Source organism: Vicugna pacos, chromosome 12 (assembly GCF_048564905.1).
Source record: "Vicugna pacos chromosome 12, VicPac4, whole genome shotgun sequence".
NCBI classification, from domain to species: domain Eukaryota; kingdom Metazoa; phylum Chordata; class Mammalia; order Artiodactyla; family Camelidae; genus Vicugna; species Vicugna pacos.
The window spans coordinates 25,874,634-25,895,418 of NC_132998.1; the positions used below are offsets into that span (position 1 = coordinate 25,874,634).

General features: G+C 47.7%; 1 protein-coding gene across 6 annotated transcripts in view; it reads left to right on the top strand.

Annotated features, from left to right (window-relative positions):
• Positions 1 to 20,785, top strand: part of SYN3 (synapsin III) — a 447,532-nt gene that overhangs the window by 413,066 nt on the left and 13,681 nt on the right. For 5 of the 6 annotated variants that reach the window (XR_012078446.1, XM_006205854.4, XM_015240613.3 and 2 more), the window contains 5 exons: positions 6,254 to 6,396; positions 11,008 to 11,082; positions 13,903 to 14,005; positions 18,483 to 18,617; positions 19,449 to 19,536. Coding sequence is in view for 5 of the 6 variants with exons in the window: in XM_006205854.4 (XP_006205916.1) it covers positions 6,254 to 6,396; positions 11,008 to 11,082; positions 13,903 to 14,005; positions 18,483 to 18,617; positions 19,449 to 19,536 (544 nt within the window). In the remaining variant the exon portion in view is untranslated. The remainder of the gene's footprint in view (positions 1 to 6,253; positions 6,397 to 11,007; positions 11,083 to 13,902; positions 14,006 to 18,482; positions 18,618 to 19,448; positions 19,537 to 20,785) is intronic. The other variant, XM_072973051.1, reaches the window with a different exon arrangement.

Consider the following 20,785-nt stretch of genomic DNA (forward strand, 5'->3'; position numbering starts at 1 on the left):
AGGATGGCATTCTAATTCTCCTACTCCTTCTGTATTAGCTGGAATTTATCTAAAAAGAAGAACCTTTCCTCATCAATTTGGATGATTATACAGGAGATAGATTTGGTGCCAGATGAATAATTGCATAAATAAGTGTAAAAAAAAAAGGTGTTGATTAATGGTTCAATGTCAGCAAAGAATCTCAACAATTATCCGATTAAAGATAAACAACTTTGGCTGAGCACTTACTAGGTACCAGGTGCTATGCTAGGTAGGTCCTTAGACATTCATTGTAATTTCATTTAAAAATCATAATAATCCTGCAAGATAGTTGTTATAGTCACATTTAGAAGTAAGGAAACTAAAGCTCAGAGAAGTAACTTAGATAAGGTCAAAGAGCTGGATTGGGTATAGGAAGAGTTCACCAAAGTCTTGAATGACATAGAGCTGAGAGGGAGAGTTAACAGGTTAGATGACAGAATCAATACTGGATTCCAGTCAAGACTGGAAAAGATAAACACAAAGTCCTGCTCTGGTATTAAAACCACTCAAATCCAAGCTTGGAGAGATCAGGATCTTGTGTTTAAAAATGATCTAGAGATATTGGCTTAGAACAGGTTCCACATGGACCTTAGAAAAGCTAATATTTTATTTAGCTGCATTAATAGGAGCAAGATAATTAATAGGCACGAAGCTCCATTTGGATAAGAGTCATGAATCTTGTTCCCTAAATGCATCCCAGCCCCCAGCGTAGTATCTGGGAAAATGATCAGTAATTCTCTGAATATAATGGGCACTCGATATATATCTATAAATATTTAGATGTATTTATTCAATCATTCAGCTAATTTACTGAGTGCCTGTTGCTCCCTGCTGTTATAGGTGCTTGAAATACAGCAGTGCTCTTGCAGAGCTTATATCCTAGTGGAATGGTAGGGAAGAAAGACAACAAACAAATAAATAGATAATGAAATGATGTTAGGAGTGCTATGGAGAAAAATTGAATGGAGTAAGATAGATGAGGGGTTCTGGGTGGGAGGAGTAACCTCACATGCGGTGGTCAGGGACGACAGCTCTGAGAAGGTGAGGCTGGAGCAGAGGCGTGAATGAAGTAAGACTGTGAGCCATGCAAGCAAGGAGTAGCAAGTACAAAGGCTCCGAGGCAGGATTAAGCCAGGTGTATTCCAGATAAAGTGAGGTGACATCTTATCCAGTCTCAGTTGGTAGGACCACATCTGAACTATGTGTATAATTCTGGACACCACATGGTTTAACAGCATATCAAAGGGGAGCATTTCAAGGTAGTAGAGGATCTGGAACCAGCTCACACTGGGATGTATAAAGAAGAGAGGGACGAGGGACTTAGACACACCTGGGCGGCCCTCTTCCAGTGGATGAAAAGCAGACACAAGGCAGAGGGCCAAGACTTACTCTGCATGATCAATAATTGGGGCCATTTGTTCACTCTTGGTCAAATGTACAGTAGAACAAGCTCCCTAAGATGAAATGAGTGGCCTTGCCTAGTAGTGAGCATCCTGTTCAAGCAAATAGTGCATAGTCTGCTGAGGCTGTAGAAGATGGTTTTCCCATCCCAGACTGGGATTTGGAATAGGACACCTATGAGGTGAATTTAGAATCATCTCCTGACTCCTCTCCCCAGTTTCTCTCCCTCTGTTCCCACTTTCTCTGCTTGCTCACCCTGCAGATGGAGCACATGTGTGCACACATATACACTCACACACTCATATGAGAAAGGAAAGCAGTTCAAAAAGCAGGAGACTAGGAAAGTGTGCAAAACTGAATGAGGAGACAGTGAGGAAGAAGAGGTAGGAGAGACAGGGAGGCAGGGATGAAGACAAAATGGAAAGAAAGCAGGAGGAAGGAGATGGGCCCTGAGAAGGGATCAGGGGAAATGAAGGGAGAGAAAGAAGTGAAAGGGAGAGACTGGAAAAAGACAGAAGTAAGAGGTGACAAAGGGAAAATGCAGAGGGAAAGAGACAAAGAGGAGACAGAAGACATTAAAAGTAAAAGGAAAAAGATGAGAGAAGGCAGTGGATGTGGGAGAGAGGAAGGACGAGAGAGAGGAGGAGGAGAGGAAGAAAAGTCAAGGAAGGCGGAGAAAGGAGGAAAGAAGGAGAGATAGGGAAGAGGAGAGAGGGAGGTGAGATGAAAGTGAGTCTCGAGTCAGGGAGGCCACGGGGACCTCAGCACAGGTCCCCAAAGCAGCAAATGGGTAATCTTGAATCACAGCTCACTTAGGGCTTCCTGTTTTCAGCTTGTCTCTGTGAACACTTACAGGGATTTCCAGCTAGGTGAAATAAAGCGAGGTGCCACGACTCCTGCCCTGGGCCAGCAGCCATCCCCCATCCCCAGTGACTGCCAGTCCTTAATACCTTCTCACCCCACCTACTTTTGTGGCCTGAGCACCAGCCCAGAATCCCCTCCAGCCCTGACTCACCAGGCCACCTGCTCCCTTCTCCTGGGTCCCTGACTTCATCAGGTTCTCAAGGTTCATGATGGAAGCTGTAAACCTCTTGTATCATGCACTAACCTCTTGCGCCACTGGAGCTACAATAGGAAGCTGTAAGTGTGGAATCCAGCCTGAGCATTTACAGAAAAATTCACCTTATAAAACACATTTCCTTGAAACACATTTTCTTTGCCTTTTCCCAAGCTCCCTTATTTTTTCTTCCATCTCTCTGCCCCTTTCCAATTTACAAGCAGATCTCTATCCAGCCTTCTTAAAATCAATCCAGCAAACGTGTTTGGAGCATCTGCAATATGTCAGGCACCCGTGTTACAACTGGGAATAAGACACATTTTCTGTCCTCAAGAAGCTCACAGCCTAGCGGGGAGATAGACATGGGTGGAGCCAGAGGTTAAGCCAGGTTTTATGGGACTTGGACATCATACAACTTGAGAGTAAAATTACTAGCCTATGTATGAGAAACCTGGGTCACATGCTCAGTCCTGGAGAGGGCAGGATGAGCGCCCCCCACCCCCAAACCACCTGACAAAGTAGGAAAGAAGGGCTCACAAAGGGAGATGAGACCAGCACTAATTAATTAATTAATTAATTAATTAAACCCATACATCTATACGTTCTCTTGTTGCTTCCTTTTGTCTCTCCTGTGAATAAATGAATATATGCATGATTCATTTAACAAATATTTACTTAGGAATAAGGTTCAGCTGCTATAACAAAGACCTGAGGTGCTTAAATAAGCTAAGACTTTCCCTGTCACATAACAGGCTCCTTCCATCCTGTTGATCATCCTGTTCTGGAGTGTTGCCCTTCAGACACAAGGTTTACAGTGATGCCCACTCAAGCCAGCAGGACGGGAAAGGAGGCAGTGAAAAGCACCTCCCCACCCACTTCCCTTTAACGGCAAATCTGGAAGTTCTGCTCACATCCCATTGTCCAAAACATGATTACACGATCATGATCACGTGACCACACACAGGTGCCAGGGAGATGGGGAAGTGTAGTATTTATTCTGGGTAGGCATGCACCCCTAGATCAAAGCATTTCATGGCTACAGAAGAGAGTGGATGTTGTACACAGCCAGGTCTCTGAGACAGCCTGCAGTGTATGCTGTTCTGTCTAGGAAACTAAGGTGCAAAAGTAGTTCTGGTCCTTTTCACATCCACCCAGTGACAAAACTAAATTAGACAAGCTGTCCCCACAAGCTCTCACCCACATTGTTTCATTTCGGTCAGTCTAACTCTCTCTATGGGTCCCAAATGTTGGCTGAGAATACAACACTGTGATCACCCAAGGGGAAACTGGAGGAAGAGGAGGCAACAGAGACTGTGAAGAAGTTGCCAGGAAAAAAAAAGAAGAGAACCAGAGGAGAATAGTGGGGTGAAAACCAAATTTCGAAAAGTTCAGTGACTTCAGACACTACAGAGGACCAAAACAAGATGAGGACCAAAGGGAACTCTACTGGATTTATCAGTGAGGAGGTCAAAGATGACCTTTATCAAATCAGTTTCATTAGAATGGTGGGGAGTGAAATCCAGAGAGTGGGTTTAGGAGTGAGTGGGAAATGAGGATGTAGAGACAGAGAGAGCAGTGGGTAACTGAGGTATTGAAAAGCAGGAACAGTTTGAGATTAGTGGATTCATTGATCATGTTGATCCAAAGGATAATCAGTGAAGAGCAAGAGACTAAAAATATATGGCAGAAATACCGTTTGGCTGCTTTAACAAAGACCACAATAACAGTGGCTTAAACAAGATTAGGATTTACTTCTCTCTGACATGAGAATCTGAGAGCATACACAGTCAAGGCTGATCAGTGACTCCATGGTGTTGGGAGTCCAGCTTCCTTCCACCTTAATAGTCAGCCATCCTCAACCTGCAGCTTCCATCTTGTGGTCCAAGAAGGCTGCTGCAACTCCCACCATCATGTACACATCCCAGCCAGGTAGAAGAAAGAGGAAAAGGGAAGATTCCCTTTATCTTAAAGTCACCACCCAGAAGTTGCTCACATAATGTCTCTTCATCTTTTTATTGGCTAGACTTGGAGACTTGGCTACATCTATCTGTAAGGGAGACTGGGACAAAGTAATCTTTAGCTGAGAGACCAGATGATGAGATAAAACTTAAGGGTCCTATTACTGAGGAAGGAGGGAACAAGCAGTCATAGCCTTAGAGGACCTAGAAGAAAGGATAGGGTCAGCCTCCAGTGGGAGGAGGCACCCTGCCACTGAAACTGGGATGCACAGGGAGTCAAGAAGAGAGGTTTTCCAAGCCTCCCTCCCCATCATTGTTTACAATCTACTGGGTGGAATAGCAGACATGCACTTGTAGATACCCTGAGATGGTTCAAAGAACAGCTGTACTTTTGGAATGCTGAGTTTCATTCCCAGCTTTGTGTTTAGCTACTTTATAGCCTTAGACAAGTAAGAAATCTTAGTTTCTGCATCTGTTACATGCTCATAATCATGCCCACCGTGTCTGCCTCATAATTCTGTTTCAGGTACCAAAGGAAAGCTGTGAAGATGCTTTGTAAGTTGTGAAGATGTGGCAGATGTGGATGGGCATCATCATGGAGGGATGGTGTAGTCAGGGCACTGCTGAGACTGAAGAGCAGGCAGGAAAGGGATAGAAGAGGTTGTAAGGACAGGACTGCCTCCCAAACAGGCTGCTCAGCACCCACCCAGGCCCCCAGGGGATCTGGCCCCTGCTCACTGCTGGCCTAGCATCAGAACCCCTCTGCCTTCCGGGTGAGGGTGACAGGGGAGGGGGCACCCGCCCAGCTGTCCACAGGCGCTGGGAATCAGCCTCTGTTATGTCTTGAGATCACTATCACGGAGCCTTGGACTCGTCCCCTGCACTTGGCCTTGGAAGCTCTCCTGAGACCTCTCCCTGACCCCAGGGCACCACCCCATGTTCCTGGCCTCTGCCCAGTAAACAGTGTGAGTGAGTTTCTCCCCCAGGCCTTGGTCTAGCAGAGCTGGCCGTGTCCAGTGCATACACACTCCCACACACACATACACACACTCACTGCACACACAAAAACACCACTCATCACACACATCACATGTGCAAACACACGACATACATAAACCACAAACCATACCTTCCACACACCCCAATCTTCCAAAAACTTCACACACGCAGTGCATGTGCACACACCTTGCACATGCACACCACATGTACAAACACACATACACGCTCTCTTCTTTCTAACTGGTCTCTCTCTACCCCATATCACACCCTTCCATCCAGCCCTCTATCCAACGGCTTAAGTGATTTTTCTAAAACACAAATTAGGCGACTTTCTTGTTTAAGCTCTTCTCCTTCAAGTGGCTTTCCAGAGCCTTCAGGCTAGCATCCTAGCCCCTACCAAAGCTGCTGAGGCCCTCCATATCTATTCCATGAAGACTCCCTTCAGGCATCCCACTCCTGCCACGTTGGCCAGTCTGAATGACTAGACCACCCCCCCACACACCGGTTCCTCCTGCCTCTGCATTGTCCAGCCTCCATGCTCTCCACAGAGTGCACCTACTCTGTAGTCCATCTGAGAATCACATTTATTTTTCCAAACCCTGTTCCAAGATCACCCCTTCTATAAAGATTCCCTTGACTCCCCCAAGTGGAATGCTGCCTTTCTCTTCCACAGGAAGTAGTGGAGTGAATTGTTTCCTATTTGCCAGGCATCTGATCTTCTCAAGGTCATTATATGTGCAGTTCTGGGTCCCAGCACTGGGTAGGTGCTTAGTGAACGCTGGGTGGGTGATACTTACACCCTCATCCTCCCACACAGATCAAAGTAGAAAACCAGCATGACTACCAGGACATCACAAGCATGGTGGCTATGGCCAAAACCTATGCTACCACCGAGGCCTTCATCGACTCCAAGTACGACATTCGCATCCAGAAAATTGGATCCAACTACAAGGCATACATGTGAGTCCCTGGGCAAGGGCTGGGGAGCTGGGGGGAATGGTAGGAGCAGAGTGTGAGAGGGACAGAGAGTATAGATACATGTCCAGCAGGGCAGTGATCCTGTAGGGACATCATTATTCTCCCTTTCTGTCTCCTTTACTGCCCTTCTTCTCTGGTCAGTACAACTGAAGGCTGATGTTCCATCATAGTTTATCCCAGCATAGAAATCCTTCTAACCAAATGAGGGCTGTTTCCTCCCAGAGAGAGAAAGACTCTTGGCATGTTTGCAAGTATATACGGGATGTATGTCATAGGAGGCAAACGTGGAAGAGAGACTTAGGGACAAATCAAGGAGGGCCTTGAAGCCTTGCTAAGGGTTTTGGATTTCCTTCTCTTTCCTTCCGAGCAAAGAAGTGGCATTATCTGACCTGTATTTATTATTTAAAAAAAAAAAAAAGGATGGCTCTGGTGCCATGGGCTGCAAAAGGGTTTCTCTGGGACAAATAAGATCAGGTAGGAGATTATATCAGCTTTCTTTGGCTGCAAGCAGTAGAAACCACATCTAATTTGGTGGAGTTTTTCAAGGGAATTTATTGGAAACCTACATATGATTAGAAACTTAAAAAAAAAAACTAACTAACAAAAACCCAAACTACCAATTTCAGAAATATTAGGATCCAGGGAAGCCCCAAGAATCTGGATAGCTAGAAGTAATAGACAATCATCGTGGCATCCCATCAGGAAGTCAATCTGCCCTAATCATTTTCATGGCTTAACTCAAGATTGTGATTTCATGGAAACAGTATGGATTAGTCCCACTGTGGTCACATATTTATTGGTTAGAGGAAGGCGGACAACCAGTAGGAAGAGGCCCACCAAGGTGGCATGCAATATGGGCAGGGTCATTATCCAGTGGACATAGAAATTCTGTGACTAGAATAAAAGGAATGAATGCCACAAAATCCAAAATGCATTCATCCCAGGGGTGGGTCAGGCAAAGGATGACTAACACTAGAGGTATGGTTCAAAGGATGAGTAGGAGTTCTTGACTAGGTGAAGGGCTCAGTCTTCAGAGAAGTATTATTTGCTCCAAGTCTTCTCTGTCTCACTTTGGAATGTTATTGTTTCCACTGAAATGATGAGACCCCAGAGAGGCAACCAGTGCTCGGTTTCCAAGCATACAGAGCACTGATTGCATGGCTCCGTCTCTGAGGACTGCCACAGCTAGCTCTGGAAAGTCTCTCTGTGTGCTTCTGTGTGATGGAGCTGTGCTTTAGGTCAGGGCAAGCAAACCACAGCCCACAGGCCAAATCCAGCTGCCACCTGTTTCTGTAAGTAAGGTTTTATTGATCACAGCCATACATATTCATATCTGTATTATCTAGGGTTGCTCTTACACTACCTGGATTGGCTGGATGAGGGGTCAGCAAACATTTTCCTATGAAGGGCCAGATGGTAATTTTAGGCTTTATAGGCCACACAGTCTCTGTTGCAACCACTCCACTCTGCCATTACCTGGGAAACTGCAGAAGATGCAGCCACTTGACCTCTAAGGAAATATGCCAGGAAAGGGATGGAGCCAAGAAATACTTCTGGTCTGTCTTGCCAATTGCTCTCTTCCAACTCACAAGCCAGGGCAGACCTGTCACTGCTCTCAGATGCCCTCTGGGTGATAAGATCACCTCACCGTCAACCCCAGCCCCTCTGAATTGGAGAACATTTCAGTACATGGTCCAGTGCATTCCTGAGGCCTCCACCATCCGTCATGATATCATTTCCCTCCTCCCCTCATTGTTAGCGTTTCCACTTGACATTGACGACACCTTGTCCCAGTTTTTCTTCTTGAAGATTACCTCATTGCCACATTCTTTATGCTAAGCCTTTCTGCCCCGACAGCTCCAATTTGTCATTAGTTATGACATTTCCTGGACCCTGGGTTGGCTGATGTCCGAGGGAGGGGGTTTGTGTCAGACCTCAGTGTAAAATGCCCTCTCCGCCCCTGACCATTCAGCGTCTTTTCTGGCCCACTTCCTGCCCTGCACTCGGGCCTTTGTGCTTGTTGCTACTGGGTGTCATTGTTTCTAAGTTCTCTCAGCAGACAGAGCTAGGAAATATGTGTGTATCTCAACTCGTGTACACACGCATGTCTGTAATTATTTCTATATATATCCATCTTTAGCTAAAGCTAAACGGAGTTTATATTGATGTCTCAGACTTTCATCTAGTACTGCATGATTCATCTTAGCCTTCCCAGATTGCTTATCTGTGACTTCCCACTCCAACAGAGGAAAACCTAGCTCCCACCATCCCCCTTCCATTTACGTCTTTGTTTAATCCCAGTATATGTGTACAGTTCCAGAACTGTTAAGCCATAGCCCCATGAGAAACAGCTTCACCAAGTACAGTACAGGACTTTTCTACAGTTCCTTTTGTACTCACTCATACCATTTTCACTAATTTCCAGAGTTACTTAGGTCAGCACTTTTCCATTCATCCCATCCCTCTTCAACATCATGCATTTGTCATAAAGGTAAAGTCTTTTGTTCCAGTCTGCATTCCATCCTACATTCCAGCAGCTGCATCACATTTGGGCCAACTGACTCCTTCAAATCTGTGATGGGCTCTGCTGTGGAGAGTCATGGTTAAGAGCATGGAGTTTCTCAGATATGGTTTGGTGGCTTCTGCCGTTAGGTGGGAATGATAATAATAATGTCCATCTCATTAAGTTTTGTGAGGCTGAAATAAGCCAGTGCTTAAAAAGCTTTTAGACCCATGCCTTGAGCATAGAAAGCACTATCATTATCTTCTTGGAAGATCAATCTGACTTGTGTTCCTGCTGCCTTTGGCATTAGAAGGCTTTCATTTCTCACTTACTGAAAAATAATAGTAGCACCCATTGTACTAAGAGATTTCTGGGAATCTTTCCTTTAATCCACACAGTACACTATAAGCATGGTACTATAATTATTCCCATTTACCAATGAGAAAATAAGGACTCAGAGATGTTGTCCATGGTTATATATCTAGAAAATGCTGAAACCAAGATTCAAATTCACATCCGTCTGACTCAAGTCAGTTCTTAACCTTCCCTTGTCACCATACAGATCCCACTCTACCAAATCCTACTCATCCTCCCAGGCACATCTCATCTACTGCCATCTGCGGTCACATTAAGTGACTGGTTTCTCCTTCGCTTCCCTGGAGTGCTTCATGCCTCGTGTGTACTGCTAACCCTACCATGCCTATACTCTGGTTTTAGGATCGTCTACCCTTCAAGATAGTGGGCAGCCAGAGGAGGGGCCATCACTGCACACTCAGACTAGTCCAGTACCCAGGACATGGGGTGGCCCAGGGATTGTTTGCCAAATTGAATTGAATTGAATTGCATTGCATTGAGCTGAACTAAACTGAACTGAACTGAACTGATATGAATCTTATCAGTGTCACTGCAATCCTTAGTCATTAGGACTCCTCCACCATCTATTCTCAGTTTCTGCTGTCCTCAGATACATTTTTTTTCTCTTTTAGAAAGACATTTTTATAGCAATTCCTCTCCTGGTTCACCCTTCAACCACGTGCCTTTCCTTGGTCATGAAACAAATCATTTTACCTCTGCCACTTTGTTTAAATCCATTCAGCGTTTGCTGAATCCATTAGAGATAGTTTGTCTGGGTTTCTCTTCAGCATACACAGTCCCTTACCCAGTAGGTAATTAGTGGGTACCTACTACATGCCAGGGACCACTGGATACGAGAGTTATAGAGGATGAGTCAAATATGTTCCCTCCCCTCAGAGAAGACAGCAGACTAAAACAGTCATTACAAGTAAGATAAGCATTATTAAACATTGGTATGGGGTGTAGTGGAGGAGGGTCTGTTCTTATTGGGGAAGGTGTGCTGTCAGAAGTCACATTTCAGATGAAACTTGAAGGATGAGCAGGACTTAGGGAGGCAAAGATGGAGGTGAAGACTGGACCAGGCAAAGGGAAGAAGGTGAATGGAGGCCTAAACACAGGAAAGTGCCATAGGCATTGGAGCACCTGAAAGGAGGTCAGTTATTCCTGGAGCAGAAAAGGCAAGGGCTCTTCACCTTGGAAAATAATCACTTCTCTCCATGGATCATTTTGCCTACTGTATGAGACTCTCAAAAACAAAATTCCAGAGTCACCAGGAGCTCTACTATCCTAGTTCTTCAGAAAAACAGAAGGCCAGAGGGAAGGGTATAGCTCAAGCAGTAGAGTGCATGCTCAGCACCCAGGAGGTCCTGGGTTCAATTCCTGGTACCACCACAAAGCAGAAATCAATGAAGAAACCTTATTATCTCCCACTCAGAAAAAAACAGAAGGCCAAAGTTTGAAGGATTTAATCTGATGGTGTAGGCATTTTTTTATTTAATTTTTAGATTTTAAACGTGCCAAAGAAAAAGATACTTATGATCCAACAAGTAAGGCAATCAACATAAAGGGAAATAAAAACAAAAAAAATCTGAGGACAGAATGTGTACCTAAGAATACATGTCATAATGTAAGCCAGATATGTGAATCAGAGCCTCCTAACAGCCAACACAAAAAATGAAAGCATATCAGTGACAAGCATCCCTAATGTCCTCACTGTGTTTCTTGTTCTGATACAGGAGAACCTCCATCTCTGGAAACTGGAAGGCCAACACAGGCTCTGCCATGCTGGAGCAGGTGGCCATGACAGAGAGGTAAGAGACAAAGGATGTGTTTAGGGAGATGCACCAGCCATAATGGGAAGTGGATAGGGATACAACAAGGACCCTGTAAGTAATGCCATCTCACCCTCTGGCCAGTGTCTTACCGCCAACAGAGCATGTTCCTAGGCATGATCCCCTTTACTTCCCGTAACAGTCTGCAAGGAAGGTTTTATAATAACCCCATTTTACAGATGGGGAAGAAAGTTCAGAGAGGGAAGTTGACTTGTCCAGGGTCACAGAACTGATCAATGACAGAGCTGAGAACAGAACCCTGATATCTTGACTCCAAGTCCAGGGGTCTTTCTGGACCTGCCTAGCTGCTGGAAGAGAGCAGGAAGTCCTCACCAGTCTCTTTCTGCTCTGACAGCTGCATGGAAGCATCCTTGTAAGGGCACCAGGGCTACTGGGGTGTCTACTCCTCTCAGACTTATTCCTGTCTCAATACGAGGAGGGAGAGGTGGATTTCCTATGAATCATGAATATGGCAGGGATGCAGTCTGGCTGAAGGGCCCCCAGGTCTTCCTTCCTTTAAACAAGAAGGGCTAGTCACCTGCTCTGGGCCAGCAGCACACAGACATCCTTTCCTGCGTGCCCAGTGACCTTGCATGCAAGCATTCAATGACTGTGGACAAAGTGTGGGCTTTGGGGTCAGAAAGTTCTGTTCAGTGAACATGTATTGAGTGCCTACTGCATGCCATGTTGTGCTGAGCACTAAAGAGGCCGAGATGAAAAGATCTAATCCTTCCCTTTAAGAACTCTGTGTCAGTTGCAAGTTTCAGAACACAAATCATATTGGTTTGAGCCAAGGAGGGGATTTATTGGCTTGTGGCAATGAAAACTCCAGAGATAAAGCTCCAGGTAGGACTTTAAAACTTATTCTACCCACTTCAGTTTAGCTTGCTTCTGTGTTGACTTCATTCCGGTCAGCTCCAGGCTTACATCCTGATCGTGTCAAGTCCAGCAGAAAGAGACTTCTTTCCCAACCAATTCAATAAAGCCTGGACTTGAGTTTCTTATTCACTGATTGGCCTGGCTTAGGTCACATGACCATCCCTGGACCAATCACTGTGACCCAGAAAGCTGCAGTGCTGCAATTAGGTAGGCCTATGCCATGTCTCTTCCCCTAGAGATTGGATTGGGCCCACCCTGCTATAGCAACAATGACTGAGTGAGACTTAGGGGAAGGATATAACATGGTCACTGTCCTCATGGAATTTCTGGTTCTGGGCTCTAAGCTTGAGGAAGCAGCATGACTGAAAGTGAGTGGTCCTGCCCCTTCCAAGCTGTGTTACACAGGGTAAGTTAACTACCCATTCTGAACTTCTTTAACTTCTTTTAATTAGAGGTAATATACCAGAGTCAGAGGGCTGAATGAGAGAGGGATGTTCAGTACCTAACCCAGTGCTGGCCCATGGCAGGGAGGGGCATTGTCAATGTTGGCTTCCTTCCCTTCCTGTCAATCCCAGGTGGCACTTCAATCTGGATACCCACCTATGCTAACAAGACTCAGGGGAGTTGTGCTTATTACCTGGCACAACTGAATTACCTGGTCTGGGCAGTCATAACCTTCCCCTAGCGGGCATTCATGGGACAGTCATGGCCCTTTTCTTCATAGCCTTTCCAGAACGTGAGCCCGGCCTTCCCCAGTGTCTCACAAGCTGCTCACAGATGTCTGCAGCAGGTCACTATCTCTCTGGCTCTGTTCAACCCCAGGCCACCTAGGCCATCTCTGCAGGAGCCTACCATGGGAGTGGGTCTGCTCAGGCCTGGAATTCACTTTCCCTTCTGCAAATTCATGGGCAGTACCCTCAGTGCCTCAAGGGGCATTAGCGGATAAGTTCTGAGAACACTTCAGCGATGATCTCTCCTCATTCCAGGCCTTATGGCTCAGAGACACAAATAGATCTCAGAGCAGGCGTGCCCCATGTGACCCTGGAGAGTGGGGAGAGAAGCAAGAACTTTGACACAAAGTCCCCTGTGACTCAAAATCCAGCCACCACGAGGGAAGCCAAGTGCAAGGCCGGGAAGACCTCTCCAGATACAATCATCCCCTTGTTGCAGGGTCAAAGTCCAGCACTGAGATCTTCTGCAAAGCAAACGGGCCTTGCAGCCATCAAGTGGCTGGAAAGAGAACAAAAGCAGTGGGTCCAGAGGGCCAGGCCCCCAGGGCCAGACGGGAGCAGCCTGCCAGGCTCCCTTGCCTGTGCACCCCAGGCAGGGGGAGAAAGCACCCATTGTCCCTGCAGGCTGGGATTGGGAGGGCGGCCTGGAAGGGATTTCTGGGGCCCTTCAAGCATCTTTCTCAAGGGAAAAGGACTTCAGGGGCAGCTTGGTGTCTGGGGTGGCTCCAGATGGGGTCAGAGCAAGCTCCCCAATACTGTGGAGCCAGCAAAGTCCTAGTGGGGTGGGGTCAGATCTCAGATCTCTCCCAACTCTCATTCCTTCTCCCCCTCATCCTTCCTCTCTCCTGCCCTCCTGGCACTCTTTCTAGTCTCTCTCCCTCTCTCTGTCTCTCTCACTGTCCATCTATGTTTCTGCCTCCCTTTTTATCCATTCTGTCTCTCCCACTGCCTCTGTGTCTCTGTCTCTCTCTGTCTTTCTGTCTCTCTTGCTGTGTCTCTGTTTCTTGTCTTACTGTCTCTCTCCATCTCTGAATGAGTACATGTGTGTTTCACTATCTGTCTCATAGCCTGTTTTTCTCTGTGGTCTATCTGTGTCTCTCCATCCCTCTGTCTCTGCCTCTCTCTCCTCCTGCTCCCTCTCCCTGTTCCCTGTCCCACATGCTCACTCTCTGTCTATCCATCCCTGCAGGTATAGGCTATGGGTGGACAGCTGCTCAGAGATGTTTGGTGGCCTGGACATCTGTGCTGTCAAGGCCGTCCACAGCAAAGATGGAAGAGATTACATCATTGAGGTAAGAGATGGTGCAGGCCTGGTCTGGCCCCCACCCCTGGGCAGGCATGCCAGAGGGAATGAGTCCAGGTGTGGCCTCCAGCATGGTCAGCTGTGTCTTTGTCCATGGCCGAGGCACATACAGCCCAGGCCTTGGCGAGCAGCTCCCAGAGGCTCCTTACCCACTGCCCTCACATACGCCTCATCCCCATTCTTGGCTACATCTTCATTCCCAGGGGCTCTGAGCAAGGCCTTGAGAGGTCTGGGTATGAGGTTTGACAGGTTTCTGCAACCCATGGGCCTAACAGTAGGGGAAGAGCATCAGGCCAAGAGTTGGCAAGATTCTGTCCCCTCGGGCCTCTTAAATTTTCTCAGCGTACAAATGTGTAAAGAGGGCACACTTCCCTAGTCACCATGCAGAGATTCCGTTGTCTGTTCATTGAACAAACATGTACTTGGGGGCTCCTGTGGGCTTGGCATGAGGGTGGCTCTGGGGACACAGCCCTGAACAAGACAGACATGGAGTATTCAGGCTAGCAGGGAAGGATGGTAAACAAGTAATGGCAGGGCATTGAACATGAAGAAAGGGAACACAGACGTGCAAGGATGTAAATGGAGGAAATATAATTGTAAGAGAGACAGTCAGAGGGTCTCTGAGTCCCAGAATCTCTTCCACAACCTTCCTGCAGCCCATACCTCTCACAAGCCAAAGAACCCTTTCAGGGTTGTAGCCTAAGGTCTCTGTAGTCCTTCCATTACCTTCCTTTCCTGCCACTCCCCAACACACAACTTCCTCTTCCATGCTTCTCCCAATCCCACAGTCCCCCTCTCCCCTCCACGGCTCCCCGTGTCTCTCCTGGTCCCACAGTCCCCCTCTCCCCTCCATGGCTCCCTATGTCTCTCCTGGTCCCACAATCTCCCTCTCCCCTCCTGACTCCCTTTCCCTGCCCCCCACCACAACTCATGACTCTCCACTGCTTCCCCCTGAAAATGCCCCTCTGGCTTGGAGTTCTCCCTTCTCTCACCAACCTCACATCTCCATGCTCACAGCCCCCCAGAGCCCCTTCCAGCACTCCGTCTCTGTGGCCTTCTCCTCAAACCACAGCAGAGGGATGGTGCTGACACAAGGCCAAGACACGTGAGGGAGAGCCCTGCGGCTGCCCCCTCCCCGGGGTGTGGGCGGCTAATGGGAAGCACATGGCCCGGGTGACCGCAGGAGCCAGCCAGTCCTCCAGCCCCATGTGTCTGCACCACTCCCGGGACCCACAGCGCAGCAGGACCAGATGACTCGTTGGGTGGGAGCCCTGCTCTTCTCCTCCAGCCATGCCAGGAGGGCATTCACACTGGAGCCTAGGAGTGGCCAGCTTAGAGGTGAAACGGGGGGAGTCCAGGGTGGATACAGTCCTGCTACCAACCCTCAAACCCCTCCCCACCAGAAAGGCCAGGTAGTTTCCAAGGATGAGTTGCATCTATATTTGCAGGTTAAGTTCTGCTCTAGAAAACAGCTCACCCCTCTAGCCCAGTGGTCACCGTACTTGAAATCCCCCCAGCAGCCCCTTCTCAGAGGACTTTGAAGGGATCTGGAGCAGAACTACTGGCCTGTACGTGTGCTTCCAAGCCAGAGCCAGGCTGCTTCCTGGAGGGACAAGGCTCCCACCTTCCTGAGGATGTCTGGGAGTTTCAGATCAATGCCTGACACACTGCATCTCCTAAGACCCTTCCTGGCCCTCCTGCCTCTGTTTCTCCTCACCAGGACCACCAGACATGAACTCAGCTTTGGCACACACACAGTCATTCATTCATTCATCCATTCACTATTGAGTCCCTACTCTGGGCACCAGACCCCAAGCCAGGTGATGAGGATAGAGCAGTGGACACTGTAGCAGGCACCCTGCCTCCTAGAGCTTCCATTCAGTGAGAGGATTGGCAATCAGCTGATGAAGGACTCCTGGACTCCCTTCCCTGCCCCTCCTGTGAGTATAGCCCCTTCTCTCTTGCTTTAGCAATATCTCTGACCCCAAGAGCTCCTGCCTCTCTGAGTTTGCTCAACTCTCACTCTTAGGAAACAAAAATTTTACCCGTGGGCCCAGGCTCCCTGCCTCCAGACATTGAGAGGGTCAGGAATGAAAGACCTTTCACATAAAAAAAAAAAAAGTGGGTTTGGACTTTAAAAAACAAGAAAAAAACTTCTCAAAAATGTTCCAGGGGGAAAATGGCTTTTCAGATATTTTTTTCTCTCAGAAACATTGCAGAGTTGTTTCCCTTGTTTTTCAGTTTAGAGTGGGACCAAGGGAGATGGGGAGTTTTTTCACCAGGAAGATAAAAGGTATTTTTCCCCGGTCAGGAAAAGAAAGCAGAAGAGATCCAAAAATACTGATTTTTTTCAGCCACCTCTATGGTGAGAACATAAAATTTGTGGGACATGGTTTGTGAAGCTCCTCACAGTGAAATACTCAGGGGAAAGACCCTTGAACTTGCCCTCCATGGCCTGTCCAGGGAACGACATTGCTCACTGGAAAAATGTTTCCCTGGGGAAACCATAGTGTCCACTTCCTTTGGCTGTGTCCACCATGGGGATTCCAAAATGCTATGACCTCAGTTTCCTTGTGGCGGCTGTTTTCCACTGCAGGGAATGTAGGAAACAGAAACCAGAACAAAAAGGGGTGGGCAGGGTCAGGGGGAGAAAGGACAGGCCTGTGTGCACTTAGACTCCACAGTCATAACTTAACTCAGCCCACTTCGACCGAGAGGCTGCCCTGTGCTGGGCGCTGGGATCCGTGATGCCAAGGACCCAGGGCAAACCCACAAGGAGCTCAATTTGAGGGCAGTTTTCAGGACCATGATAGCATCTGCATTCACATCTTTGCATTTGCTTTTCAGCTTCCCAATCACAGTAGGTGCTTTAGACTCCCAGTCTCCTTCAAAGTCCCAGCTGGAAGGGTCTTCGAAGCTGCTTAAACCCCTCAGTTTATTGTTGAGGAAAACAGCAGGCCCACGGAGGGAAAGTAGCCTGCCCAAGTTCACACAGCAAGTCCGTAGCAGAACCTAGGACTGGAATCCAGGTCTCCTGTTCCCAGTTCTTAGCACAGGCAGCTGTTCAGTGATTGGTGAGACATGGAAAGACCATGCATGACTTGCTAGCAACCTGTCCTTGAACTTGCTACTTCTTTGATCCTCAGCTTTCTCATCTTGATAAGGAAAATAATGATACCTATCTCAAAGAGCTGTTCTGAGATTTGTGTGAGATAATCCACACCCAGCACTTAGAACAGTGCCTGGCACATAGTAATAAAATATAGCACTTATTAGTATCCTTATCGTTAGGAGCAGGATTTATTGCAAGAACCTTTCATTCCTCCATTCAACAGGTACTTTTTGAGGGCACACCTGTCTAACAGGATACAGGGCACATCCCCAACCCAGGGGCTCACAGTCTGGTTGGGGAGACACACATAAACAGGAGATGACGGCACTGTGGGGTAAGCTCTCCAGTGGGACAACCAAAGTGAGGACAGCAGGAGAACAGATGAGGGCTTCCCAGAGGAAGGGCTGGCTAGGTGTTCCCTGGTGGATGAGAAGGGGGTATAGGTAAGGAGTGGGCAGAGGGAATGACATGCACAAGGACCTGGACAAGAGAGAGAACCTGGTGAGTCCAGAGCTTGGGAAAAGGGGAAATAAGACAGTGTGTTTGATGGGGTTGGGTGGGTGAACAGGCTGGTTCCTACAGTGGGGGAGGTGACAGAGGGCCAGCCAAGGCCTCACTCCCCTTCAAGACCTTCTACAGCTGCCTGTGCCTGGGGAATCATCTGGACCATTGGCCTGTGTGACTTTGGGCAAATCCTTTCCCATCTCTAGGCCTCAGTTTCCCTATCTGCAAAAAGAGTGGATGTTTAAATATGATCTCTTAGGCCCCCTCCCAGTATAAGCACTCCTTTGAGAAGCAGCCTGCTCCCTGTGGAAGGAGTTTTTCTCCAGGAGTGTTTTCTGCCGGAGCCCTAGAGAACAGGCCTTGCCTCTTCCCTCTTCTCTCTGAAACCTGGGACGACTCCAACTCATGTCATTTTTTTTTTTTCATAATCGAGCACCCACTTTCACTGCTTCTGGCCTTGTGGAAAACCTTGACCTTGGGCCAGGTTCAGGAAGCCAACCCCAATCCTGGGTGGGAGCCAAGATGGGAAAGAAGGGGTGGAGACCAGCTCCCCCAAAGAAAAGAGCAAGAAAGGTCAGCAAAGGCTCCTGGCCTTTGGTTGCGTGTCTGAGGTCTAGCAAATGTAGACTGAACTGAACTGAATTCACGGAGTTGATTTAGACTGAGCTGAGAAAAACTGTCTCCATGGGGCTCATTCCCCGGGGAGGCACTGGGCTGGGTATTTGCATGGAGAACATTGCCATCTAGTGGTCATTTCTGTCCTGAGCTCTGAGCCTGTCCTGGGATGTGCTACCCAGCTGCCCAGCTACCCTGGTGTGAGGGTCCCTCAGGACTCCTTTTTCTCCCGAAGGTTATGGACAGCTCAATGCCCCTGATTGGAGAGCACGTGGAAGAGGACAAACAGCTGATGGCCGACCTAGTTGTCTCCAAAATGAGCCAACTCCTGATGCCAGGGGGAACAGTGCCCTCGCCCCTGAGACCTTGGGTAAGGTCCTTGGGAGCAAGGGAGATTTTTTTAGCCGTGAGAAACACATGGTTGTCTGAGAGTGGGAGCCCTGATCCAGAAGAGATGTCCCCAGGGAGGAAACAACCTGGGGAGAAAGGAATGTGGTATGATGAGGCTGGACATGGGGCTGGTATTCCTGCTCCTGACTGGGGAGGTTGGGACGCTCTGAAGGTCCCTTCCTCCCTCTACCACCCTGGGGAGAAAAATCTTGTCCTCAACTGGGCTTTGGGTGTCTGTGGGCAGAGATTATTAACATAAGAAGCCAGTTGTCCGCTCTGTGCCCTGTACATCGGGCCGGAGCAGGGTGTGTGTGTGCGTGTGTGTGTGCGCCCATGTCTGCTTCCCGTCAATAGAGACTATTGTGTCTCCCATTTCCCCCTCCTCCAACCTCGACAAGTTTCCACAGGGCTCCTCCCCTCCAGAGTCTTCACCATGGATTACTGGATCATTCTCTAAAGAATTTGCTAGTTCCCCAGCTTTCTGGATAAGCAGGTCTCAAAAACTGCTCCCGCCTTTCCCCACAAAAACAAACCTATAACAGACATTGGAATGGTTATATGCAAGGGGGTTGTTGGCTGGGAGAGGGCACTGGGCAACCTTCTCCACTGGAAATCTTCTGTCTTGATATTTGTGGTGGTTACATATGTGTATCCACGTGTAAAAATTCACTGTGCTATACACTGAAGAGTTGTGCACATCATGTAAGTTTTACCTTAATAATGAACTGATGTTGATAAATCCTGCCCTCCCACCCAGAAAGTAAGTGGTGTGGTGATCACAACAGGCTTCTTCTCTCTTCTCCTGCTCTAGGCTCCTCAGACTAAACCAGCAAAATCCCCCGGGCAAGCCCAGCTGGGGCCTCCGCTGGGACAGTCCCAGCCACGCCCACCCACGCAAGGTAGGACCCACAACGAGCCACCCACCGAGAGAAAACATCCAGCAAGGATGCTAAAATGCACTGAGGGATCTGCATGTGACTTCCAGGAGGCACTCTGGAAAACTCCATCTTAATACTTTATCCCCACATATGTTCACTCACTCTATATGCAGAATGAATGAGACTGTGAGGTTTGTCACCCCTTTAAAGTCAGGAAAGGAGGAAAGGAAGACTGAAAGCAAATATATTAAGTGCCTAATACGTGCCAGGCACTGTGCTAGGGACTTCCCGTTTATTTTCTCATTTTCAGCCTCCCAACTTGTCAACAGTGAAAACAACAGTATTTCCTTTTTACAGAAGTGGAGGCTTAGGCTTTGTCCAAGGAAGCAAAAGAAAATGGCAGGTTTACAAGTCTGGCCTTTCAGATCTTCTACAAAGTGTCTGTTTCCCAACTGCTAGCAGTGCCTGATTATAGATTTATGAGCCAACAGGTTAGAGTGAGAAAGAAAGAAAAAATGGATCGTTATACGTAACCTTGTCAATTGAAATTGTTCCTCAAAAAAAATAGCATTACTACATAAATGCCACCATTTATTAGAGAATGGATAAATCAGTGATGACAAGATGAAAAGAACTCGAGGCAATAACTAACCTTCTCTCAGGACACCAGCAGGTCCGGTGTTCTCACGCTCGGGCCTGGGGAGAAAATCGGCCCCACAGTCAGAACATCCCAGGCACACTCACTGCTCTAGTGCCAGCTTGGATCCTCAGGGCAGCGTCACATCAAGAAGCCAGTCCAGGCATTTGCACGGTGATCTTTTAAGGATCTGCTTTAAGACCTATCAGAAAGAAAGCATTACTAACATGCTGCGGCCTCCCCAGTCACTTTTATCTAAGTAACAGATTCATTGCTTCTTGGGAAAATCGGCCTTGGGCACTAAATGGCTTCCTCTTCAACAGGTGTTAGATAAAACAATCCATTCATCTTTCTCGTCTATGCTTCTCTTCTTGGGAAAGCAGAAAGCTCTAAGAAAAGAGAAGTTGCATGACCTATACAACTGTGTACCAGGGAACACTGCTGTCTTCTTCAGGCAGACACACACGTGTTTGAATCCACTTCCATGTCCCATACCTTGGCAGTTTTAGGCAGTTACATCATTTCTTAGAGCCTTAGTTTTCCCTCTGATAGAGGAGGAAATAACAGCTGCCCTGTTTAGTTATGGGCAGCTGCCCGTGAGATAATGCAGTGAAGCAATTAGCTAGGTGTCGG